Here is a 26,824-nt window from a genome sequence, read left to right as displayed (position 1 = left end):
GAACAGATACCATATCAATTTTAAGACATAAACAGGATGATTGACCTAAGAGCGATTTATGTTCATTGAAGTTGTTCATTTCTGGTATTAGTTTGGCTTTGAAGGTCTGCATGAACTCTTTTCAAATTGGAGCAAAAAATTTTTTCTATGGTTTTAGGATTACTTTTTTTTTTTTTTTTTTTTTAAACATCAGGTTGGCTTATGCAACATTATTATTATTATTTTTAAAATAGTTAATTAATCTAATGTATACTGAGTGGTGGTAACATTAATGCTACTAAAGGTACATTCTCTTTTGTTTTAAATTCAAGAGACATTTTATTTTTGCATTGAGAAGGTAATGCGTAATTGACACACGCTTTAAATTTCACAAAACGAACGTCGCTTTTGCTAAAAAAAATAACAAGGTACATTAATAGGTACAACAGCTGGGTTAGATGGCATTGTTGGCTTGTTGACATTGTTTGAGTATAACAACACAAACACACCATTGTGTACTAAGCGTTGGTGGGGAGAGGTCACGTTAGAACACAGTAGGGCAAATGCGCAGCTCCCTTTCTGGGAACGTGTGCAAAAGCCGGGACTTGAATTTGGGCTGGTGAACCGCGTTTCTGAGAAACGAGGAGGTTCCAGATGTTTGAGGTTCCTAATTATCGGTTTAAAGAAAGGAAATTATAGCAGAGATTAACGCAAGCATTAAAACTCTTCCGACAATTATTTAGTGAACTGTGTACGTGTCAAGCTTAAATGGCAGGATGCAACTTCAAAGCTGAGTTGGCGTTTACATACAAGCAAACTCAGAAAGTTCAAAACAGTTTGTTCAGGACAAATGCAGCAAACAATAACGTGAAAGACAATTCGATTACTGACAGACATGGACTCCTTGTGTGTGTTGGATGTCGAATGGGAATAAATAAGTACAACAAATGAACTAGAAGTATCGTTATGACGTCTTTGATTCAAGCGCAATAAGGCTGAAGGATAATTGTTGAAATAAAGTTGCTCATATCTATATATTTTGTGTTGTGTAAATATAAAGATCATAAGAACTGTTACCAAATACACCAAAACAAATAATGCACGATAGAATATTTCCGTTCAGATGCAGGGAAATAAAGCTGTGTTTAACATTGTTGTAGGCTGTGATTTTCAAGAGTCATTCAACAGGGTTAGAATGAGGAAAAATATGATCTCAGTGACTGATTGTGATGTGGATGTTGAGCTGGTTTGAGTATTTTAGAAACTGCTGATCTTCTGGGATTTTCACCCGCATCAATCTCTAGAGTTTACAAAGAATTGTGAGATAGATTAAAAAACAAAACACAACCATCCAGAAGTTTCAGCTATAGGCAGAAACACATTGTTGACGTGAGAGGTTAGAGGAGGATGGCCAGACTGGTTTGAACTGACAGGAAGTCTGTAGTAACTCAAATACGCACTCTTTATAACCGTGCTGAGCAGAAAAGCATCTCAGAATGCACAACTCATCAAACCTTGAGTTGGACGGGCTACAACAGCAGAACATATCAGGTTCCACTCCTGTCAGCCAAGAACATGAATCTGTGGCTACAGTAGGCACACACTGAAGACTGGGGAAAAAAAATGTCACATGGTCTTTTTCCATTCTTCACCTATACTCTGCAAATGGCATTTTTGTTTGTGCAATGCTGGTACAGGTACTCTACGCATATGTTACGTTTATAAGTTACACACGCAAATGTTGAAAAGGTTAACGATAATCCTTACACATCGTTGTTAGCAATATTCCTACTGTGCTTTCGCAATTTTTATTAAAAATACATATATGGGTCAGTGTAGTCGTCATGTGATAAATGAAAATCCCTGCAATGTTACTAATGAATAGTAACATTGTGAGTTAAGATTTATACCAGATTGACGTCTCTTCATTTGGGGCGGCTGTGGCTCAGGTGGTAGAGCGGGTTGTCCACTAATCGCAGGGTTGGCGGTTCGATTCCCGGCCCACGTGACTCCACATGCTGAAGTGTCCTTAGGCAAGACAAGAACCCGATGGCAAGTTAGCGCCTTGCATGGCAGCTCTGCTACCATTGGTGTGAGAGTACGAGTGTGTGGGTGAATGAGACACAGTGTAATGTGCTATTTAAGTGCAAACCATTTACCAAAACTAAAATAGAACTATTCAGTATGAGAAGGCAGATCTTGACTTAGAGCTATGGTCATGTGTTAGTCATGTTTCACAGAAAACAAACTAATTTCACTGCACCATGTTCTTGACTTTTATCATTTATTTAACCACATCCTTACTCGACAATCATCTTTCCACATTCACCAAGCTAGCCTGAAGGGTTTATGCTGAATGGATCCAGTGAATAAAAGGCAATCTCCCTCCCCCTGAACATCTCAAATCTAAAGAAAATCCACAAACAGTCCACATGTGAAGACATTTTGCTCTCTTCTTCTTTCCCCCAGCACAGAAAGTGTCCATCATTAATAGACAATCTTAAGGGAAGACGCTTCGTCAGTGATGCTAGTCCTTCATTAATCCTGTTCATGGAGATCTACTGCATCTTCTTACAGAACTCAAGACGCTCCAACCCAAATCCAACACTGCTGATCTGGTATATCATGGACACTGATTATCCAGACGAAGCAGTGTTACAGCAGTATTGGAACTAAGTTCTACAGTGTGATTTCCAGGAGCAGGGTTAGTGAGCAGTGATCTACACCGTGGCCTCGATCTCTGGTGGCTCGTCGCCCTCTAGCAGGCTGTAGGAGGCATGGCTCTGGAAGGGCCTCTGCAGCGGGTGACACAGCAGCTTAGCCATGCAGTTATGCAGCTCGATGGCCGGGCCGCACAGCGACACCTCGAAACGGTAGCACATCCCCTTAGAGTCCAACTTCGAGAAGGATTCATACGTGTCCTGCAGAGAGGAGAGATGGATTTATGAAAACTCTTACAGGATGCACTGAAATAGTTCAACACAACGAATGCTTCAAGTGGTTTCCCCAAATTCAACTGAAAATGCAACTTATAATGATTTCTCTAATTGGAGAAATCTTGATTTCTCAAAGTGGATGACATTGGAGACTCCTTCCAAGAATACTACAAAAACAACTGCAAAATAAACATCATATTTTCATCTTTTCCATTAAAAAAAAAAAAACAATAGTGGATACAAACTTTGGTGCTTAACTGTAACAAGATTGGGTATTGTATTATAATGGTCACTATTTTAAGCTAAGCCTTTAGAACAGAGGGACAGTGAAAATAAAATTACCCTCCAGCTGTTATCATCCATTTGCTCGTCAGCGCCATTATGAAGGTAAATGACGTCAAAGAAGAAGTACGGAGAGCGTAGCATTTTCTGTAACACGACATTTCAAGATTTCATTTGAAAAGCAAATTAGTGGAGCAAAAAGCATACCATGTCAGTACTGAAGGCTTTAAAAATGACAAGTTTGGCATAAGACATGTGTTGACTTACACTGACAGCATCTGATGGGTTAAACTGCAGCTGGCCTGCGTGCCGACTGTAAATGAGGAGAGTACGAACCACAAAGGGTGGTGGGATTGTCTGAACATTGTCCATCATTGGAAGATCAATCTTCTGGAGACTATAAAAAAAAAGTAGAGGTTTTATACCATGTAGTTATACTGTTAATGTAATATTATTGTACATATACTGTACTTTCCCAGAGACAGGAATTAATGGATGCAGATCTGTCAGTACTTAACAGTAACTTAACAGTACACCACATAACATAAGGAGTAGACTTGTGAAGTTCTAAATAATTAGACTTTTTGAGCCTCAAAAAGTCATATACATATAGCCAGGCCTCAACGTACTGGGAAATGGTCTGCACTTAGATAGTGCTTTTTTAACCATGGCCTTTCCAAAGCGCTTTACACTGTGTCTCATTCACACATTCACACATTCACACGCACACACCAATGGTAGCAGAGCTACCCCCTTATTGCCATCGGGAACAACTTGGCGTTCAGTGTCTTGCCCAAGGACACTTCAGCATGTGGAGTCATGTGGGCCGGGAATCGAACCGCCAACCCTACGATTAGTGGGCAACCGGCTCTACCACCTGAGCCACAGCCGCCCATACTGGTTACACGATGGCGAATTTGTTGCACTATTGGGGGGGGGTGTCAGTCACTGTTTTTTCGCTTTTGCACTCTCAATTCTTTCTGTACTTTTCCACACTTCTCATATGTAGCATTCCTGGAATACTCGCCAACATATTTCTGGCTCAAAAATAAACAATGGTCATTCAAATCAATTAGACCCTTATTGTGTGTACATGTAGTTTCTATAGTATAAAACATGTACAGGAAACTACAATTGCGTCCAAACGTTTACATACGCCTAGGCTAAAGTTCACACAGTCCATGTTGCCATACCAATCAGGTCCTGTGTTAAGTCAGTCCTTTTACTTTGTTGTCTTTAAGCCATTTTGTTATAACTTTGCAGGCATGCTTAGGATCACTGTCCTGCTGGAAGGCCCAGCTGCAAACCAAGTTCTAACTTTCTGGCTTATGTCTTGAGGTTTTTCTTGAGTATTTCTAGATAATCCCCCTGCCTCATGATGCAATTCAGTCCCTTTTCCAGCAAAACTCCCTCACGACACAATGCTACCACCCCCACTCTTCACAGTTGGAATGGTGTTCTTTGGATTAAAATCCTCAGACTTTTTCCACCATACACACCACAGATCATTATGACCAAACAAACAGTTACATTTTTATAACACCTGACCGGAGAACACTCCTCCAAAGGCTTGTAATCGCTTTTTTGTTCTGGTCTTGGAGTAGGGGCTTCTTCTTGTGTGTTAGTCTTTCAGGCCATGGTGATGTACATACTTTGCTACTGGTGCTACTTTGGCCAACTCCTTTACCAGTTCCTTTGTTGTGGACCAAAGATTGTTCATCCATGGGAGTTCATTTGTGCTTCTTTCCTACAGTGTCTGTGTGGTCCCAAAAATGTTATATTTGCATACAATTGTTTGTGCAGATGCTTGTGGATACTTCACTTGCTGGGAAATTGGTCCTAAGGAGGAACCAGACTTGTGGAGGTCTTTTCTTCTAAGACCTTGGATGAGTTGCTTGGATTTTGCAATGGTATCAAGGGCAAAAAGCTAATGTTTCTAAAGCTAGGCCCTTAAGTACAGCCACAGCTGCACTCCTATTAACTCCTAATTATGACAATTGGCCAATCAGAAGCTTTTACAAGTCATTCTTTAAACAGTCTGGAAGATTCCAGAAATGGATGTAGACGGTCAACTTGTGTGTATGTAACCTTTCAACCCACTGGAATTCTGATACAGTGAATTAAAGCTGGAATAAATTTCGAATCGATTGTTTTGAATTGACCGCTGATGTGAACAAAGTAGATCGCTAATCGACTTACCAATAGAAAAGAAGGTTAATATGAAATGTGATTAGTTATAAAAAACTGAGATTAAATATCTTTGGCCTAGGTGTTTGTAAACGTTTGGCTTCAACTGGATCACAAGATTGCAACAACACACTTACATTACATTGAGAAGATCCTCCAGGTCTAGATTAAAATGTTAAGAAAGAATCTTTTTTTTTTTTTACAGCAATCATGCAATACCATCTTGTAACATGGCAGTTAACCCAATAATTGATTATTATGGATGTGAAAAGGATACTGAAAGATTCGCAGATGTTTGTTTCAAGATCATACAAACAGCTACACAGCTCCCGTGGGTCAGAGGTGAAGCCTGATAACTAGGTACAAGAAAGAAGTCAAGAACAACGAGTTTTAATTCCCTGATTAGGATTTACAACAACTGACACTTTTTTGTTGGACTGGATCAACACAAACTTTTAAACACTGTAAGCACACATGTGTACATTTATACCACAGCACTGTTGAATTCTCGATGCTGATTGGTCAGAAGGTGGTGATCAATCGTTTTTTTAACAGCTAGCACATAGTTACAGAAAACAGTTCTGAAACGGCTATTTACGGTCCAACTGCTTGTGGACATAATTGGATATGTGGATGTGTTGTTCTTAAATAAATACATTTTTAAATAAATAACTTTTTGCGTTGGCAAATTGCTGTGGTATAAGATAAGTAAAGTGATTTGAGATGTGTGTTATTGGAAATTAAGAAACAAAATGTTCATGTGTGTGTCAAGAACCTGCCAGTAACCAGTCCTGTCTAATCCAGTTTAACCTATAGATCAGAGGTTGACCGTTAGAGGATTCTACCGATAACTAAGTTCCTGCCGATAACCAAGTTAATCAATCGAACATAACATTCAAAGTAAATTATTGCTGAACTTTATTACAAAAATAATGAAATAAATATTAATATATACTAAAGTAAATAAAAAGATATACATCCAAACAGAACCAAAAAGTAACACTTCAAATAACAAATAAAAACAGATACATCCAAAATGAATAATAATAAATAAATTAAAAACACTTCAAATAACACAACAAAATTTGTCAGTCGGTACGTTTACCTGGACAACAATAATCCAATATTAAGATGATACTCTGATTAAGACGCTATCATGTAAACAGTGATTATTGATGACCTTAATCCAATTAAAGTCATACTCGAAGTAAACACAAATCGAATTGAGACGTGTGGAGTATTCCTGTTTTAGTCGCATTACAGACATGTACACACCTTAATCACACTATTAACGTCGTGTGGGAGTTTTCACCGCATTGTGCGACAGGACACGATCACACAGGGCAGAGCTCAACCGTTTGAGGACAAACAAGAGAACACGGCTGCGTCCCAAACCACGTACTTACTTACTAAATACATGTATTTCTGCTAATATATAGTAGATAAGTACGTGGTTTGGGATGCAGCCTGTGGCTTCAAGCAGTTGTCTATTTGCACGTATAGCATGGCAAATAATTAACTGCACTTGAAGCTTTCGTAAAATTAAAACTGAAACACCCAAAACTGTATACGGTCCCATAACGAAGACGAACTGTATGTGAAATTCTGAGGGAACGTCGGACAGCGTGGTGTGGGACGTAATGACGTGTGCCGTTAATCGATCTATGTTCTATAACGTAACACGGGAACATGAAAGGAGTATTCTAAAAGCTACTCATGTAAACACCTTAATCACAATATTGTCTTATTCGGAATAAGGTCAATAATTAGATTACAGCTGTCCACGTAAACGTAGTGAGAGTGAGTTTTTATTTTACTCCTCGAGGCCGCTCTCGCACTGTATAATGACAGCGGACTCTTTCTTCAAAACTGGGATAAACTCGGTCTGGATTTTTGCTTGGTCAACCTCTACTATAGATTGGTCTACTATAATTGATGGTGACCACTATGACCACTATGCATTTCATAAACAACTCTTTAATAACTTTTAAAGATGTGATGCTGTTAACAGTTTTTAAATCTCACTCCAGAAAGCCCACTGTGTCACACTGTTCGAACACAAACATCTGGACAGCCGATCAGTCAAGATGCTGAAGCTTGTGGCCGGATGATGATAGTACTTTATTTACTATCGTAGGTTACGATCAGTTACTTGTTTACGACTCACCCACAAGGCATCGTCATTGACCACCACCAAGGCGAACTCGTGCCTCTTGTCTATTTTGTGCTTTGTTCTCACAAACATTTCAATCATCTTCTGGGAGATATTGAGAGCGTTCGTCTTGGATCTGAAATGGAGAACTCATTTCAAACATAAAGATTTCTATGAGTCGTAAATCTGGTCGAAGGTAAAGTGGACTGAAGAATATTACCCGTTGAAGGACTCCAGCTTCTGTAGGGACATCTCCTCTGACAAATCCAAACAGATGATCTATTTTGGAGACGTAATACACACCATCACCGCAATGACTTAACAAGTAAGCAAAATTTAGGTCTTCGTTTATCTAAATGTCTCGACTCACCACTTTTTCAGGGCAGTTGACTCTTGGTGCTCGTAGATGGAGTTCTGAAGCTGGAGGAATCTGCGATGCCAATGAGGGCTGACTTGGTTTGGGCCTTTCTTTGGCAGCAGCCATTGAAGCAGGCACTGAATTGGACATGACGCTTGCTGCGGTAGTGGCTGCAGCAGCGATGGGGGCGGAAATAGTAGTCGTGATGGTGGACGTGGAACCTGTAGGACTGTCAGTGCTGGCCGCTTCTCCTTCTCCCTCCACTCGACTTCCCACAGTAGGTTGTGAGGGTGGAGGACTGTTCAGACCACCATTACTGCTCCGTCTGTCCTCCGCTCCCTCTGGATTGGAGCGTGTCCTCGGTCGCAGTTCGGCCATTCGCTCCTCTCCATCTGCTGGGCTTGGATCTGTGCTCTCCATCACGCCTGCTCACTAGTCGGCACCAAGAATCAGCAAATGTCGCTAATTTCACTTTGAAAATACCATCACAACAATTTACACTGCATTCGGGAGAATGTTTCTTTTGAAGCTTAACCTTATCTTAAAATCCATCTCCAGATTATATTGAAAATCTACTGTTATATCTTTCTTGTTTGTTTACTGCTCACTGTATGTTACACCTAAACACTTCGACTTTGGTAAGCAGTTCCCGCCTGCACAGCTGGGAATATTATTACACCCGCATGTACTCTTTTTAAACCTGAACTGGTATAAATGCGCATTGTCCTGTGGTTTTCCCCCAGGATGATCAGTTCTGGTGGCACGGTGGCGCAGTGGTCAGCTCCGGAGCTGGGGGTTCGAGTCCCGTCTCTGCCCTGTGTGTACAGAGCGTGCGTGTTCTCCACGTGCTTCGAACGTTTCCTCCGAGTACTCCGGTTTCCTCTGTGCCAGGTCTGCTTGCAAAAAGGACTGGATTTTAAAGGGATTTCCCTGATTAACCGCAATTCTTGCGTTAACTATTCCAGCGAATAAAGATTTTGCCAGGAAACTTGTACATATAGACAGAACCATAATCATGAACAACAGTCGATGGGCATTTGTTCCAAAAGGTGATGCTTTTCTGAAATGTGATAAAGTAAGCTATGAACCACTCGAGGGCGTGCTTTACACTGATGATATCACAGATAATGTGCTTATGGCAACTCTTTACCCCTGATTAAAATCACTGTAGATCACCTGCTCGAGTGATTTATTGCTTTATTTGACGTCACTAAATAATCAATTTACAACTCACAAACAGCATACTTGTTGTTATCTGATATTCAGAATGTTCCTCTTTTTGTTGTTGTTGTTGTTGTACATGACAAGTACTCTTCGTGTAGTAACAATAAACGTCTAATAGATTACTTTAACTGCCATTTTTCAGGTCAATATCTCAACCAGAGCGGTATTCCCTTTATCCGCTCACTACATAGGGTTAAAAAGCGTTAGTTTCTGACTCACATGTAGCGCACTACATATACTATATAGAGCCGTTTGACATACAGCCTTGCTAACTGCGACATAAATATCTATTCTCTAGCCGTGTAGGATTCAATTGACAAGCTTTTTAACCGGCCGCAACAGTGTCAAAAAATGCTAGCTAATGTGCAATAAGAACAGTTGACTTAGCCGAAACGTAATCCGAAGGAAATCGTTGATATAGCTTACCAAAATCTATCAAAAGGTAGCAACAAATACGTGAAATAAATTTCCTCAACACTTCCTCATGCAACTCTACTTCGTTGATAGACGAAGACGACCGTTAAGAGCGCCACCGCCACCTAGTGCCCAAATTCTCGCGTTACATCAAAGCAACATTTCTTTCTTTCTTTTTTTCTTCTCTTTTTTCTTTACTTTTTTTTTCTTTTCTATTTAAGTGATCTCATCAAGTACAAGAAGAAGTATAAAGAAGTGAACATATCATCATGCTAGGGAGAGTATATATACTCAGCAAAAAAAAAGAAAAAGAAACTTCCTCTCACATTCCAACAGATTTCTTAACGTGTGTAAATATTTGTATTAACATAAAAAGATTCAACAACTGAACAAGTTTCACAGGTATTTGAGGAACAGAAATGGGGGGGGGGGGGGGGGGCAATATTAAAAGTAACAGTCAGTATCTGATGTGCTCCAGTTGCTTTAAGTACTACAGTGCATCTCATCCTCATGGACTGCATCAGATTGGTCAGTTCTTGCTGTGAGATGTTCCTCCACTCTTCCACCGAGGCATTTACAAGTTCTCCATCATGCCTGGGGGGACACACGGTTACATGTAATGTTCCACTGCAAGGGCAGTCACCTGTCCTTCCTGTCTCCCTGTAGCTCTGTCTTAGGCGTCTTACATTACAGACATTGCAGTTTATTGCTCTGGACACATCTGCAGTCCTCATGCCTCCCTGCAGCAGGACTATGGCATGTTCATGCAGGTGAGCAGGAACAACATCTTTCTTCTGGTGTTTTTCAGAGTCAGTAGAAAGGTCTCTTTAGTGTCCTTAAGTTATTGTAACTGTGACATTAATTGCCTAACGCCTGTACACTGTTCGTGTCTTGAGGACTGTAACACAGATGCATGTGCAATAATTGTTTATGGTTCAATAAACAAGCATGAAAAGCATTGTTTAAACCCTTTCCAATAAAGATCTTTAAAGTTTATTTGGATTTGACAAAATTATCTTTGAAATACAGTCTCCTGAAAAAGGGACCTTTCTTTTTTTGGTGAGTATATTTCATATAAAAACGTTACAGCTTTACAGCTTTAATTACAGCACTTCTATTGTCTCATCTACCTCTTAGAAGAAATAAAGCATGGTACCTTACCTAAGAATTTACACTTATGGACATGATATTTAGTTGTAATTACTATAAGATTTGCCATATATGCTTGTGTGTACATATCATTATGAAATTTTAGCAGACCAAACTACAAACTATGTTTCTATAATAAACTAAAATGCTCATCAATATTTTCAGAGAAAAGGTTTTGGAAGAAAAGTTTTATCTCAAAAAATATGTTGCTGTTTAGATGGAATTTTATATAAAAAAAAACTAAATCAATATTTTCTTTTAGAACTACATTTTAAATGGGTATATTCTACAAAAAAAGTTTGAATGTAACGTTTTTTTCCCCATGAATCAACATCAACAAATCAATTCACAACAGTGCCACATTTGGAATTTATAAATGTCTTTTTGGGAAAGAGCCCTTATTGACAATTTATTGTTATGAGAATGATCTGAGAAGCAAATCTGAAACACAGCAAAATGTACCAACAATAACTGTTGGTCATAAATGCCATACAGATTCCAGAAGGCACTGCACCAAAGACTATTGTATCTTTCGGCGCTACAGGGATATTATACTGAGTCATAAATTGTTCAGAAGTGAAAAGCTATCCACTCTATGGTCGATGTGGCATGACTCACCTTTTTATTTATCAAAACCAAGACAGATACTGAAACCTTAAGTATAATCTGATATCGATATTAAGCTGATATCTTTTTCTTTAAAACCTACTAAGCTTTAAAATGATTTTTAAACCAAATTACTTAAAAAACTACAGGAAAATACATATACACAATTTCTGATCAATCCTGGGTATCAGATTGGTGGCATCTCTAATTGGTTCTTATTAAATAATTGATCCATTAATATAATATTAATATAAAACCAATATTCCAGAAACATAGACTTATGATCATTGCCTGACCCTAACCCAAACCCCTTTTCCATATGAAATACCTATGAGGTGAAAAGGTTTGCTTGTATTTATATCACTTGTATTTCATGACATGAAGGCCTGACGATGAAATGCTGACAATTTGACAGTTTTTTTTTTCAATCAACATAAGAAATTAAAAAAAAAAAAAAAAAAAAAACACCAATGAAATATGGCAAAAGATGGAAGACATTAGAAAATGAGGTTAGGGTTTCTAAAACAAAGCCAATTCCTCTTAAAGGTGTTATTCAGTGTAGAGTCCATTATTTTCATAAGAATTCATTCATTCATTGTTTTTCTAATGTGGTGATGTAGTGAAGTTTCCCCCCATATAAAACTGAACAGCGTTCGGTCAGTCTTTTTCCTTGACCTTTTTCTTTACTTGAAAAGATGTAGAGTCAACACTACATATGTAAACTGAGAGATTCCTCCCAAAACCCATTATGCTCCTGGATGTAGCTTATATGTAAGCCCTTTTATATGTTAAACATACCACAGATTTACTAAGCTAAATCTGAAAATGTTTCTTCAAAATAAAGGAAGAGGAATCTTCATTTACTAGAATGCTACAATAATTCATATACCCCCCCCCCCCCCCCCCCCCCCCCCGTAGCCTAAGGACAGTAATCCTTCAATTCATCCTGGACCATACTGTAAAAAGAATAGGTTTTTCTCAGCACACTCTTTTACTGGGTTTTCAACACTACCTTTCAACAGAGGCAAACAAGTCTAAACGAAAACAGGAAAAGATCACACAAGAGCATGGGTGGGGGCTGTGATCATGGCTTCCATTAGTTACCAGATGTCTTTATCACAATGTAGAGGAAAAAATGAACCTCTTTGAATAGAGTCAGAGCAACAACAGGCTAGCAAAGAGGTGGGATGAGGGAAAAAAAAACACCTCTTCCTGATCCGACAGAGCTGCGTGCCACGAGACGGGCACTGTGTGGATCTACTCAAGCCTATAATCACACCCCGAGCAAAAGGACGGCAGCTCCTGTCCAGAAGCCTACAGCTCTGGTGTGTGCTTTTATTGTGTTTTTAAGCAAGGGGACGGACGTGAAAGTGTAGCAAGAGAACCAAAATGACAGAGGTTAGTTCCTTTCTTTTGCATGTTGACTTATGGATGAGTAATGTGTCTCTTTTTATTGTCTGGTTTCAGTAGAGTGAGGCCTGTGTTTAGGGAAACCATTTTATAGACATAGATGACATTCATATAATGAATATTAATATCAGGATGTTTGCAATTATGTGAATAAACTGCATGACTAGTGCATTTCTGTTTAACTTTACAACCCATGGGGGAAGAAAAGAGATAAACTGCTTTCTTTCAGAAATGAATTTGAAACCTCATGTGTCTAACACATGTTTATACATTAATAAGGACAACAAGAAGTAAGAATTTAATATTTTTTCAAGAATCTGGGGCCAACACAACAGATGCAGGAAGTATCCTTACAGGATGTGCGTTTCCTCTGTTTCCTTTGCTCAAAACAAAAGGCTTTACACTAACAGTAATGTTTTCATCCATGGATGTTTTTCATCCACAGCAATATTTGTGTGCAAAAGTTTGCACACCCACTGACACAGCAAAGACATTTAGTGTGTTAGATGTCATAGATGTTCCTTCATAAGGATAAGTAACTTAGAATGTCAAATCTCAAGGTGAAAATTATAGCTGATAACTTTGCATCTCTTTTACAAATATGTCCCATCTGATATGCTCACCTTTTATTCCTCCCATCTCCTTTATATCATCGGAAAAGATCAGTTGTAAAATTAAACCCCCATAATATCTTCTCAGGTCTGCTGATGTAGAGGGTCATTGAAAAAAAATACGGTGTCCTTTTTTAAGTATACACTTGAAATGATTTTACTTTTTGTGTTGGAATGTAAATGTAAATGGTCTGCACTTATATAGCGCTTTTTTAACCTTAGCGGTTCTACAAAGTGCTTTACACTGGTTCTCATTCACCCATTCACACACACACCAATGGTAGCAAAGCTGCCATGCAAGCCGCTAGCTTAGCATTGGGAGCAACTTGGATTTCAGTGTCTTGCCCAAGGACACTTTGGCATGTGGGCCAGGAATTGAACCGCCAACCCTACGATTAGTAGACAACCTGCTCCATCACCAGAGTGCCCATGCTGACCCCTCTCCAATACAGAAAGTGTCTACAAAGGGCAAGTGAGCATCAGAACTGGACTATGGAGCAATTGAAGAAGGTGGCTTGGTCTGATGAATCACATTTTCTTTAACATCATGTGGATGGTCGTGTGTGTGTGTGTGTTGCTTACCTGTGGAAGAGATGGCACCAAGATGCACTATGCAAAGAAGGCAAGCTGGTGGAGGCAGTGTGATGCTCTGGGCAAAGTTCTGCTGGGAAACCTTGAGTCCTGGCTTTCTTGTGAATTCACCACCTACCTTAAAGGACTTAAAGGTTGCTAAGGTCTTGGTGCCAGATCCCAAAGCACACCTTCAAAGCTCGAAGGCCTCGACAGGTCAGAGCTGTTTAAACAGCACAAGGGGCACCTAAACAATGATATTATTTAATGTTTAATGTTTAATGTTATGGCTGATCGCTGTGTATCCTGAACAAACTGTTGGCAAACTTCAAATCCTGAGGGTTAGGGTTAGGGTTAGTACTGTGTATGAGTAGTTCATTTTAACTGAAAGGAATTGTTCAATGTTTAATATTGATTTAACTGAGACGTATGTGAATTGTGTCTCGTAGATGACCGACAGCCCGGCGTGTGCTGACTCAGAGCTGGCACAGTGCGAGGCCGAGGTGGGCAATTTGCTCCAAATCATATCTGAGCTTAACGTGAAGATGGGCGCCCTGAAAATACCACGGTAAACACACAAACACACAGTCACACCTGTGTTTATAAGAAAATAGCTTTATACTGGGTACACACCTAAAACCTATCAGGATTATCCCTTATTATTATTATTATTTTTGCATATCAGGGGTCGAAAGGACTGTGAGACACAGAATCAAGCCTGCAAGCCAGTTTCAGACCTGAACTCCAGTCCCCCAGCACCACAGAGTAGCCGAGTGGCTCATGTTGGAACAGCATCGGTGGAGTCTGTCACTAAGCAATACTCAGGGGAATATGAAGGCATGTTTTATTTAAACAACATCCCAGCATCAGTCACGCTAAAATGGGTGCTACTTAAGTCATTTTGTGTATTTCAAGCGCTGCCATATGTTTGGTCCTGATGGAGAGTTTTCATTTTTTCCCTCTATTAAACTGTGTAGATAGTGAGTGAACACAGCACTGTTGAATTCTCAGTCAGATAATAGGAGTTGGTAATTCTGACAGTAGTTCCAGCTGTAATTCAAAAGTAAACAAAAAAGAAACATTTGCAATCGCAGATATAGAAATGTTTTCTGTAGGAGATGTTTATTTAGTATTTTTGCAAGGAGTCTCCAGTATTATCCTTTTGTAACCGTCAGACTTAAAGCTGTTCATTTATTGATATGAGATAGTCTTTAGGATGATGGACTTTGCACTTCCTTGTTAACATGACAGGCTGCTATAACATGCAATAACAGGAACTTGTTTGGTGGACGTTCTACAACATTAAAACACGACTCTAAACAGATTAAAAAATACAATGTGTCATTCCTAAACCCTCCTATTATGTTATGGGTCAATTTGACCTATTTTCACATTTGAGTTGAAGTCTGAAATACTGGTTAATCTCTCTTTTTCTCTTTGAAATATTTTGACTTTCCTCATTTAGACTTACAAACTTGTATGCATTTTTTCCCCTTATGGCCTGTCTTGGACAAGCTATAATAAAGGTTTACTGTTTTAAGCTGTTCTTTGTTGTTTTCGAGTGTATTTAAACTGTGGAAGTCATTTTGACCCATAACATAATGGATGTAACTTTTTTTTACCGCAACATAATAGGAGGGTTTAATAAAAACCTTTGCAGCGTTCTGTGTTCTGCTTTGCATCGGGCCGCATCGCCCTTTTGTTATCTAAGATTTCTTACATATTAGACACATGCAAAAGACATAATCATACCTGTAGTTATGTACATTGCTCTTGACATACACGTCTCACACAGCGAGCCCCTGAATATGTTTTGTATTTTTGGTCACCATTCTGGATTATCGTTAATCCCTCTATGTACTGTTGATCCACATGGTTTCTGTGAGAAAAGTAGAAAAATTTGATTTCTACTTTAGAATTTATCTACAAAAGATATATAATAAGATGTTAAAAGTCAAATTTGAGTAAATCCAGCATGCAACAATCCAAAAACTAGGCAAAAACAGCAGAATTGTTTTTTTTTCAAAATAGGTTTAGACACCAATGACGAAAGAAAAGTTGAGGTTTGGAGGCTTATTAAGTTATTAGAGAATGTTTAAAAAGGGAAATGCAAAGTGATATAATTTTGAATTTTTTACTTTTAATATTTTTACATAGACTATTTGGTAATTTTTGTGTTTTTTAACAATGAAGAGACATCTGTGAAATCCAACACAGTAAAAAGTTTTAGAAATTAAATGCATCACCTTCATTTTGTCTTAAAGGTATACAAACCTATTTTATTATTTTGCACTGAACTGGACGTACATAAATATGTATGAGGTGACAATAAAAATAAACTTGACTCAATATCCATATTCCATAATCTTCATATTGCACTTATCATGTTTGTCCACAGGGGGCAGTGGAGAGCTATGGACGAAGCTCCAGCAGGTTTTGTCTACTCTGGAGTCATCTGCCAGCAGAGGGAGAAAGTTGGTCGCCCCTCACATTCATGATGATGAAAAAACCCAGGAAGAGCATATTACTGCAGCGCGTGATACCTGGGTTCAGGCCACACAAGTAAGGTTCTCCCATTCCACATTCTCAGGAGATAATAAACACCAAGCCCCAGTTTAAGAAATGGTTCACCCCAATAATGCTACCAATGTTAACAAGATGACAAATACTAATGACACTATAATGACACTACTTAGATACTAATGACAAATGACATACCATTTTGTCCCCAATTGCTTTTTGTGCTCTTATTTGCAAGATATAATTTTTCCCCCTACATTTAACTGCTATCTAAGGTATTAGAGGAAATGGAGAGGGAGCTCGGAATCTCTTACCTATCTGCATTACCCACTGAAGAGCGTCAAAAGTATCAAAAAGAGGTTGTGTCACTGGGTAAACTCAACCGGGATCTGAGCAGCAGCCTGCAGAAACGTCAAGAAGAACAGAAGAAAATGGAAGGAGCCATTTTGGAGATGGAGGAAGAGAAGAGAAGACTTCGAGAGAAGGTTACACAGCATGCTATAATCAATCAAACCTTACAAAGTACTTTAGTTTGGCCAAAGATTTATTTACTTTTTTTGCCCAAATGTAGTAAAATAGCCAGGACTTGTTTTGTGTGCAACATTTGCTGGATTAGTTTTGCTCTGGAGCTACAGGCAACTTTGTTAGCTACACTGGCCTGGTAGCTCTAGACTTCAGACTCAAAACATGTTTTGTTGAGCAATTTGACAAATGTCTAATGGCCTCTAAAATGCACCTTTTGGAAATAGTTGGACGAGCTGAAAAACAAATGGCTGATTACGGCTAGTTGTTCCCCTCCCAGAAGTCCATCCTTGTCCTTTAGCAGGATCCCAAGCCCCTGTTGGGCATCTCCTACGATCCCTGCGTCTCCTCTTTTCTCACGTAGAATGCCCATCTCACCGCCCGGCTCTCCGTCCACGCCACCAAGACTCAGTTCTGCCAGCTCAGTTCTGGAAACTGAGACGGAGCGTCTCCAGAGGTGAGGCATGGATTTGCCATTCCAGTTAATGCAGTAATATGTATTTTAATATATGTGTAAAATAGGACATCTATTAGGACACCAGCATCTTTTGTACTTACATATGGTTTGGTGTGTAGGTCCTTGGAGAGATTGAAAGCAAGAAATGAGCGGCTGACAGCAGCTCTAGAGAGACGGAAGAGCGAGTCAGAGCAGGTCAGCATGGCTCTGAGCCGCCACGAGGCTGACTGCTCAGCTCTGCACATGGCCCTCACATACTGGTGAGCTGTTGTTGTCTACTCCAGCACTGTGTATGTTGTAGCAAGCACTGATTTCACAAACGGTGTGTTGATGTGAGATAAAATTCTCACTAAAAATCTTTAGCAGTGACAAAGTTTTTTAGTGTTTGTATGAGAGAGTAACTAACAGATTTTTTTTGACTGACAGTGAAGAATGTGAAGAGGCATACTGTGATCTTTTGTCCCTGTATGAAGCCAGGAAACGACAGAATGCTGCGTTAGCAGGTACCTTACACACACATTTGTTATGTGTCATGTGTCTCTCTCACGCACGCACGCACATACACACACACACACACACACACACACACACACACACACACACACACACATTTTTTGTCATTGTCTGTTAGTCTCTCTCTCTTTTTCAGTTTGAATCCAGAAATATGAAAATATGTCAAATTGTATACAGTAATTTGTATTTGAATAAATACTGTAATAGATTTTGTAAGAGTGATGAGATGTGAATGTTTGAATGAATCTGTGAAGCCTGCTCTTATATTTTTTTTATCTCATGTACTGGGAAGAGGCACAAGATAAGATAAGATAATACTTTATTAATCCCCAGATGGAGAAATTAGGGATCATAGCAGTTTGTCTGCTAGCAAGCAACCATCTCCTTCGCTAAATCCAGTCAGGCATTTGGAAATAAATACGGAACACAAAAGCATTAATAATAATAATAATAATAATAATAATACATCCTCAGTGTATTTCTTACATTGCTCCTACAAATATGGAATCGTGTTCCAGAGATCATTAGGAATGATTCAATAACTCAAAGAAAAAGAAAATCCTGATTAAATACATACTTGTTTAATTAGCGGGACAAGCACCGAAGTTGCATAGGCACCCTACTGTTATTCTACTTTTCTTCTTCTTCTTCTGGCTAAGGTGTCTATGGCAGCCCATAGAACTGTCTGGTAAAAACTGATGAAATTTGGCACACTGATTGGGGCGGGTCTAAGGAACATTCTAACCAAATTTGGGCCAAGTGCTGATAACGCTGTAGCACCAATGATGTCAATTTCTGCCAAATTTTCCACCATCTTGGATTTGGTCAAAAATCTTTTTTTTTTTTGCTACTCCTCCTACAAATTCCCGGCACTGACTGACTGACTGACTGACTGACTGACTGACTGACTCTCTCTCTCTCTCTCTCTCTCTCTCTCTCTCTCTCTCTCTCTCTCTCTCTCTCTCTCTCTCTCTCACACACACACACACACACACACACACACACACAGAGACAAAATGTATCTGGTAATCCTCTCTGGCTCGCTCTCACTTTTTTCCCCTAATTCCTCTTTCTAATCTCGCTCCAATTTCTCATTACAGAGCCGTCTACCCCAGAACACACTGGCAATGTGAATCCTGCTAATGAGGAGTCATCCTGCACAACAGTGGCCACCCAGAACAGGTCACAAAGAGCATCTTAGCCTTCATTCTTAATGACTAATTTGCAAAATAAAGATGAATACGTTACAATACATAGGTTAATAGGAAAAATAGGAAAATAGGTTTCATCTCTAAAATGCAAACAGTTTGTGTATGCTTTATTTGAGGCTAGACTGGAATATCCATGTCTTTACTGGGGAATGTCTTCAGTTTACATAAAAAAATGACTGTGCCGTTTGCATAGAATATAACAAAAGCAATTATTTGTTGTTCTTAGTTTGTCTTCAGAGGAGTTTGAAGATAAGTCTGGAGTCATTCGGCAGAGGATCACCCGTCTGAAGCAGGACAGGATGGCAGTGTGTATTCCACAGCAGACCAGGACAGGAGAAGGGAAGCTCAGCCCTGATACGGGCACGCTGGCCGGAGCAAGGAGGCTAAGCTTTCTGTCCTCAAACAATCCCAAAGAAGAGAAAACAGCACTAATGTATGAGCTAGTCAACGTCAAGGTGAGCTAGCATCATAAAATTTGGCTCAGGACCCCAAGATCCCGATGATAAGTGGAATTTACATTTCAGATGACTGAAGAACACTGAAAGAAATCTTCCTTTTCTCACACTTTTTCTTATGTTAATTGCTTATTATTTAGTCAAACCCATCCAAATTACTTGCATGCTTTCAGTTGCTTTTTTTTCTTGTATAGTTGTTCATTTAGGACATAACATACAACCAATTTAATAGGAACATCTGTACACCTGCTCATTCAATTCTCCAATCAGCCAATCGGGTGGCAGGAATTCAGTGCATAAAATCATGCAGATACAGGCGAAGTGCTTCGGTTAATATTAATGTAAATGTACAACATGATCTTGTCTTTTAATTAGGTTGCTCGTGCTAGTTGGCATGTGAGTGCTGTCTATGTAAACTGTATTCTGAGTCCATTAACAATGTGTAACTGTACACACGGGCAGACAGATCAAGCTAGCTGGTTAATTTTAGATAGATTAATTAAAACACATGCTCTTGTTGATGGGAAAGGCCTTTTCTGTTATGATCACTCAGCTCAAACAAAAGCAGAGTTTGCTTTATACTGGGCTTTGTGTAGCTCTGAGGCTGTTGGTATTGAGCTAGTGGGGTAAGATTATCTAGCTAGTATGGAGAACAAAACACACATGCCTGGTGACCTTCAGTGGGTGTATTTGCATTACCTGATATGTGTCCTCTGTCTATTTGATTTTAATTCTCTGGCCTTTTAGGTAGTTAACATTGGTTGCGTAGCCACCATTAGATCTCTGTGAAGCTTCTAGGATTTCTACATTGTTCTGTGAACTTCAAAGTGGCTCCATGATTTCTCTCTAAGGATGGAAATATTTGTGATGCCCAGCAACCTCCCCCAACCCACAGATGAGAAACACTCTCTACTGGAAAACCCCCCCAATAGAAACCATTCTACCATTCAGTAATTCTAATGGTTTCCACTACAAATACCATCAGCTAACCATTAACACCATTACCATTACTAGTCCTTAATGGTATCCACTAGACATAACATACCACCAATAGAAGGTAACAATTTACCAGTAGTGACCCACAGGGACCATTACAGTTATCATTAAAACCAATACAAATCCCATTATAACCAGTAAAACCATTACAAATTCTATGAGGGTTTCTTTTGTTTTTTTTCAGCAGGGCCTAAGGGACAAAGAATTGCTATTATTTCGTTTTCAACAACAACAGCAACCAAAAATCTTACACAGCAGCAATAAACACCTGAACTCAATACCCATATATTATATTTTGTGTTATGTTATAGTCATAATGTTGTTTTTCTGGGCAATTTGTTAGGAGGAGATATCTGAGCTGCGGGGACTCAACAGGCTGAAGGAGAAGGAGCGGCGCTCTTTGGAGTTTTCTCTGGTGGCCCATAGGTGTCAGGACTCAGCTGCGGCTGCCATGGCACATAGCCTGCGAGCGGAGCTGGAGGACAGGAGAGCAGAACAACAGGTGTTTTGTTTTCTTCCACGTGGGCTAATTAGCATTTGGGCATGACATGATACTGCTCAAAACCTGTTCGGACCCATGCTACCTACACAATTTTAACTGAATACCTTTAAGGCTGTGTCGCTGTGATATACATTATGCAGTATCAATTCACACCTCGGTGTAAATGCCACGTTAACTTATCCAGACTGATGACATCATAGGTGTGAGTCACACACAGTGTTTTAAATGCCAGGTTTTTTCCCAATCATACAACAGAACTGAAGAAGCCCCTTGTATGAGGGTTACATCATTTGCGACTGATATGAACGAGCAAACACGGATATCATTCAAAGCCAAGAATGCTGCAGTTTATCAGTGTTGACAAATGCTTTTAGGCAGCCATACACCTTGACAGAGTTATTTTTTGATCACTAAAATGTTTGCACAATGACGACTGATGTGTTTAAAGACCCGAGTTGTCTAAAAGTCTCGCATTTATGCACAGTTGAGGGACTGAAACTGGACCGTTGAAGGTTAGAAAATTACCAGGTGATGTTTTTCCAGTCTTCCACTTGAACCTGTGCCAACTGTAGCCTCAGATTCCTATTCTTGGCTGACAGGGCTGGAACCTGATGTTGTCTTCTGCTGCTGTAGCACATCCACCTCTGAGATGCTTTTCTGCTCAACACGGTTGTAAAGAGTGGTGAATTGAATTACCATAACTTTACTGTCAGCTCGAACTAGTTTGGTTCTCCTCTGACCTCTCTCATGAACAAACCACCCCAATGGATGTTTTTTTTGTATCATTCGTGCTTGGCTGATTAGGGAATTGCATGAATGAGCAAGGGAACATGTGGCCAGTAAGTGTATATTGGAGCGGTAGGGATGGTCAACTTGAGATGCCAAAGTTGTGCTGACTTGGATGACGCTTTGATGTATGTCTTTTCCAAAAATGTTCCAAAAATGCCTGTTTTATGTTTCAGAATCTAAAATGTTTGTCGAAAATTGTTTTAAAATACTTTCTCAGGATTTCTTTTCTAAACATGCCCATGAATAAGGTTTTGAAATTGCATTTGTCGCAGTCTGATGTAAGAAACACTCAATGCAGAACTGGAAAAGTGTTCTTGGGTCAGTTTGTGAAATGGAATTGAATCTTTCCATTGGATATCTTCATGTAAAATGGAAAACTCACTCTTTGCCTCATGATGATATCAGGCTTGAAGAATGTTGAACGCACATGAACGCCAGCACAAAGTCATATTTCGCAGTGGGAAATTTCCTTTAAGCTCCGAGTTGGGGTGTGTAAGAAAACGTGGCCGTATCAATAGATGCAACATCTGTAGTTGATGGTAGATTTGTTGAAATTGAATGGTTACTCGCCTCAGAAGCTGATTTCAGTTATTATGTGTTTGGTATATGCAGCAAGTTATTGAAATACAACCAAATTGCGTGTTTACAATAGCTTACAATAAAACAAGCTAATTTCCTGCACAAAATACGATAGCGTTATACAATTATGATATAATATGTAACGATGACGTTTACAGTAGCTGCATAAATTGATCAAAAACATAAAAAAGCTAAACACACCTTAATTCTTCATTTTCTTGAAGTAGAGTTAAAAACCTTGCTGTATTTTTTTTGTAGTTAATTAAGAGAAGGTACACCGCGATCTAGCTCCGACCAAAGTGACTTGAACGCACCTGACGTCCTAGTTATAACTTCCCAACTCATAAATATGGTGCAGTGGTGACTCAGTGGTTAAAGGCTCTGGGTTACTGATCAGGAGTTCAAGCCCCAGCACTGCCAAGCTACCAATGGTGGGCCCTTGGACAAGGCCCTTAACCTTCAATTGCTCTGTTGTATACATGTAAGTCACTCTGGATAAGGGCGTCTGCCAAATGCCGTAAATGTAAAAGTAAATATGAATGTCCCAGAAGGACTTGAACGCATCATAAGTCCTGGACATACTTGTGCAAGGCAACATTGTTAGAGAGAAGTTTGTTGTTATTCATATTCATTGAAAATTAATGTGCGAACAGAAGGGCATTTAAAATTATGATTACATTATGCTCCATCAGCCGGTGTGCTGGTCACTGCAATTTATATCGAGACTTTTCTTCTGTTTCTTTCAGAGGATAGATGAGATTCGGGCCAAGCTGGAGAGTGGAGCGGGAATTCCTGGGCCACGGAATCACGCCATCATGAGAGAACTTCAGGCAATACTACAAAGGTGCAAATTTTTTTTCAAAAGTCACGCTCAACCAAGCTGTGATTTAAAATGTATAACTGTTGATTTAATAATACTTTTGTCATAAAGGCTGATTAACTAAAGTTTCTTTCCTGTTTTCTTCTGCAGTGAGCAGACATTAAAGAGGAGAGTGACATCCTTACGAGAATTGTTGGACACAGCGATGTCAGACGGCGCCACACAGAGAAGAGTTAATAAGGAAGAAGTGGCCCGCTTCTTGTTCTGTCACAAGTACAGCACCATTATTTATTTTTGTCTGGTGAACTCTTATGGTCTGGGTGATGCTGAGGGATTAGGGCTACTTTTAGGTTTAGGTTTAGGATTAGAGGACAGAAAGCATCATGGGTAATGCTTAATGCTTCACAGAAAAGATTGTAATCTGATTAAAGTTTTGGATTTAGAAAACCTACACGTTATGCTACAACGGAAGTTGTTAAGTTAGCGGAAATATGAAAGAGATGAAAATGCAGCAAGGTGCACTAAATACCTTTTTGTCTATTTGACCTAGCATGAAATGAGAATCATTCATGACACAAAATCCTTGCTCTCAGATTATTTTAATTATAATAGGTAATAATAATAATAATAATAATAATAGGTATAATAAGATTAACCCACAGGTTTGATGTAACCTGTAACTTTTTAACCATTTTGTGATGAAAGAATAAATCAAGGTGGAATATTTAACGCTTCTAGAATATGCAGCGTAGATAATGATAACTATATAGTCTATGTATTAGCCTTAATAAACATTATTCTAAATGATTCTAAACCCAGTATGCAGAAAGCAGCTTCATACACTACACTTTGAGCGTTTACAGTGGTAACGCATTTTTATATCAAGCTGATGCAGCACAAACAGGTTTCAAGACATAATTACTGACTCATAGTGAGAAAGCATTGTATTGAGGCTCCAAGTGAATAAATGAGTCATGGCCAGAGAAGTTTAAAGACTAGACGACACAATCACTGTAGAGTACAACTCATTTTTGTTGTGTGGAGCTGGACTTCGGTTGATGTTAAAGTTATTTGAAGGAATTTACTCGACACTCAGTTTAAAAGGTTCTGTATGCTGCATTCAGGGAAACTAATAAACCTGTTAAAATCTGAAAGTGCAACATTGTGAACGCAAAAATTTAATAATATCAATAAAAAAAAAAATACAACAGACAGGGTTGGGGGTTCGAATCGCACCACTGCCCAGTGTGCACGGAGTTTGCATGTTGTCCCTGTGCTTTGGGGGTTTCCGTCAGATACTCCGGTTTCCTCTCCCAGTCCAAAGACATGCATTGTAGGCTGATTGGCATTTCCAAATTGTCCGTAGTGTGTGAACGTGTGTGTGATTGTGCCCTGTGATGGGTTGGCACCCTGTCCAGGGGGTCCCCTGCCTTGTGCCCCGAGTTCTCTGGGATAGGCTCCAGGTTCCCTGGCAATGCTGTATAGGATAATCAGTATGGAAAATGGCTGTCCATTGGCTGGGTGTGTAACTGACGTTTTGTTTTAAGACAAAAACATTTGTTGCATTTGTAGTCTTTTATTACAGTGGTACTGTAGAAAGAATATTTTAAGAAAATCTTTTAAAAATGGCCTTTTTTCGGTTTCTCATTCATAGCTTACCTGTAAAACTACAGCCACCACCTGGCCTGTTAAACTATACATTTACAAGATAGCATAGCATAGCTATTTATCACTATCAAGTGTAGGAATGATGTATTTATGTTAGTTAGATTAGAAAAAAAGATGAATTTTGACATGCATTTTGAGAAAAAAATAAGCTTGGTGCCAACGTAGACATCATGGTCCTTGAAAAATGTCTAATGCTAACCCATAACATTGTTCTTAAATATTTTCTTAAATTCATTCTTCTTTTTTTTTTCTACACAGAACATTACTTGTATTTACATTTACAAGTAAATGTAAGACAAGATGCAATATTTGATTTTTATTCTTCATGATATTTACCGTAAATGAATGAAAGTGTAGTGGATCAGTATAGGCCATATGCCTCCGTTACTTGTTAGCTATATTAGCCTTGTAACTTGTAGATTATTAAAAAAAATTACGTTTCGATTTTCCACCCAACTCTTGCTTTAAAGCCTGTACTGATGAATAGGGCGATTACGAATGGTCGGATTAATCTGAGGCTTTCCTTTTCGCAGTAAAGCCATGAGTGCATGCAGGAGCGCTCGCAAAAAGCACCACGAGCAGCTGTGGAGGATCGAGCGACAAATGACAGCCATGCAGGAACGTCACGAGTCTCAACTGGCTGAACTAAAAACCACGCTGGAGGCGCTGGAGTGGAAGAAGGAGGAGACAGTGCTCTAAAACACATTTTATAAACTAACTTATAACTGCAATAAAAAATATTTTAGCATTCTATGTAACTTAAGCTCAAGAGAGCATATAAAGAAGGGGACACTGAGGGAAATTTGACTTTTTTTTCACAATGAAAAGTTTCATTTAGGTGTTTGAATGAAAATACTTTAAGTTATTTGCAAACCAATGGCTTTAGTGTCCTTTAAAGTTCTTTGTATAAACAACCCTAGGGCTAATGAGTGTGTGTTTTTTTTTTACAAGCCATTCTGTGATATTATTAGGTGCATATAAGCTTGCTCGTGTAAGGGGGTCTTTGTGGGAACACTGGGATGAACAGATCGCGAGAAAATGGGAGCAGTGTTTACCAAAGGTCATGTATTTATTCTGCGTGCAAAAAAACCACGCTCCCTGCAAAGATCTGGCCCTTCGCTCGAGTCAAACAATAGATGAAAGACAAAAGAGGCTGAACATAGAGGATCTCGGCTTGGCCATTTGTCTCCTTTTACTGAGTCCACCTTTCTCAAGACTGCACGCTCCCAACCCCCAATGTTCGGACGCAGCTGTGAATGCCACTCAGTAGGTTGAGGCAAAGGTTGAGTGTCACACCCCCAGGGGTCAAAGGGCGGCCTGTACTGTTGTTGAAGCCTGTGAATGTAGGGGTGACGAGGCCATGCTTAACTGAGACACTAGCCTGAGCTAGAGATAAAGAAGATCAGAGGAACGGATGACCGAGTCAGCTGCACATGCTGCGCTGATCATCGTAATGATAATGAATCCTGAGTGCAGCAATTATACTCAATTTTATTTAATAATGTTTTGTAACGATATAAGGCTGGGCAATATGATGATATAATATCAAGATAAATTATGTTACAATACACTTTTCTGCCGTATTGTGATATCTTTAAATATATCATTTTAATCATTACAAACTGATTGGAAGCATGGAAGCAGCTGAGTTGATTCATGCATTATGATGTTAAATTAATTTTTGTAGACATTAGGTAAAAGTATCATGAGACTCTTCAGCGTCTCGTTAAGTGCTACAAACATTACAGTTTTTCTGGAGGTTTCCTCTCTCTCTCTCTCTCTCTCTCTCTCTCTCTCTCTGTATATATATATATACACACACACACACACATACATACACACACATACAGTTGTGCCCAAAAGTGCATACCCCTTGTAGAATCTGCTAAATCTTAATACTGTTAACAAAATAAG

At 39.2% G+C, this 26,824-nt stretch overlaps 2 protein-coding genes across 4 annotated transcripts; one reads left to right on the top strand and one right to left on the bottom strand.

Annotated features, from left to right (window-relative positions):
* Positions 1 to 2,244: 2,244 nt before the first annotated feature.
* babam1 (BRISC and BRCA1 A complex member 1) lies at positions 2,245 to 9,654 on the bottom strand. 3 transcript variants are annotated; one of them, XM_053683274.1, is made up of 10 exons: positions 9,545 to 9,641; positions 8,595 to 8,787; positions 7,907 to 8,326; positions 7,757 to 7,815; positions 7,552 to 7,672; positions 5,662 to 5,740; positions 5,522 to 5,546; positions 3,465 to 3,594; positions 3,258 to 3,344; positions 2,245 to 2,900 (listed from the first exon to the last, which is right to left on the bottom strand). In XM_053683274.1, exons 3-10 carry the CDS (start codon positions 8,312 to 8,314, stop codon positions 2,700 to 2,702), a joined length of 1,110 nt encoding a protein of 369 aa, XP_053539249.1. In that variant the 5' UTR covers positions 8,315 to 8,326; positions 8,595 to 8,787; positions 9,545 to 9,641; the 3' UTR covers positions 2,245 to 2,699. The 3 variants fall into 3 exon arrangements, with proteins under 3 accessions (XP_053539249.1, XP_017334275.1, XP_017334276.1); XM_017478786.3 differs by lacking the exon at positions 8,595 to 8,787 and having other exon boundaries at positions 9,545 to 9,654; XM_017478787.3 differs by lacking the exon at positions 8,595 to 8,787 and having other exon boundaries at positions 7,907 to 8,365; positions 9,545 to 9,618.
* A 2,739-nt stretch (positions 9,655 to 12,393) lies between these two features.
* On the top strand, positions 12,394 to 26,478 carry ushbp1 (Usher syndrome 1C binding protein 1). Its single transcript, XM_017478947.3, has 14 exons — positions 12,394 to 12,685; positions 14,328 to 14,446; positions 14,564 to 14,715; positions 16,277 to 16,440; positions 16,674 to 16,883; positions 17,148 to 17,377; positions 17,497 to 17,637; positions 17,804 to 17,880; positions 18,991 to 19,072; positions 19,328 to 19,556; positions 20,896 to 21,054; positions 23,169 to 23,266; positions 23,393 to 23,515; positions 25,444 to 26,478. Exons 1-14 carry the CDS (start codon positions 12,677 to 12,679, stop codon positions 25,607 to 25,609), a joined length of 1,959 nt encoding a protein of 652 aa, XP_017334436.2. The 5' UTR covers positions 12,394 to 12,676; the 3' UTR covers positions 25,610 to 26,478.
* The last annotated feature ends 346 nt before the right edge of the window (positions 26,479 to 26,824 follow it).

Source organism: Ictalurus punctatus, chromosome 10 (assembly GCF_001660625.3).
Source record: "Ictalurus punctatus breed USDA103 chromosome 10, Coco_2.0, whole genome shotgun sequence".
In the NCBI taxonomy this organism is placed as follows: domain Eukaryota; kingdom Metazoa; phylum Chordata; class Actinopteri; order Siluriformes; family Ictaluridae; genus Ictalurus; species Ictalurus punctatus.
This window is presented reverse-complemented; position numbering and strand designations above follow the sequence as displayed.

Excerpts from the sequence above, each read along its gene's own strand:
- babam1 (XM_017478786.3), bottom strand. The coding sequence starts at position 8,314 with ATGGAGAGCACAGATCCAAGCCCAGCAGATGGAGAGGAGCGAATGGCC. Across the intron at positions 5,741-7,551 it reads TCAATGACGATGCCTTGTGG|TTATCAGGCTTCACCTCTGA; the intron begins GTGAGTCGTAAA and ends TCTTGTACCTAG. Across the intron at positions 3,345-3,464 it reads ACCCATCAGATGCTGTCAGT|AAAATGCTACGCTCTCCGTA; the intron begins GTAAGTCAACAC and ends GTCGTGTTACAG.
- ushbp1 (XM_017478947.3), top strand. Across the intron at positions 16,441-16,673 it reads CCTGGGTTCAGGCCACACAA|GTATTAGAGGAAATGGAGAG; the intron begins GTAAGGTTCTCC and ends CTGCTATCTAAG. Across the intron at positions 16,884-17,147 it reads AGAGAAGACTTCGAGAGAAG|TTGGACGAGCTGAAAAACAA; the intron begins GTTACACAGCAT and ends TTTTGGAAATAG.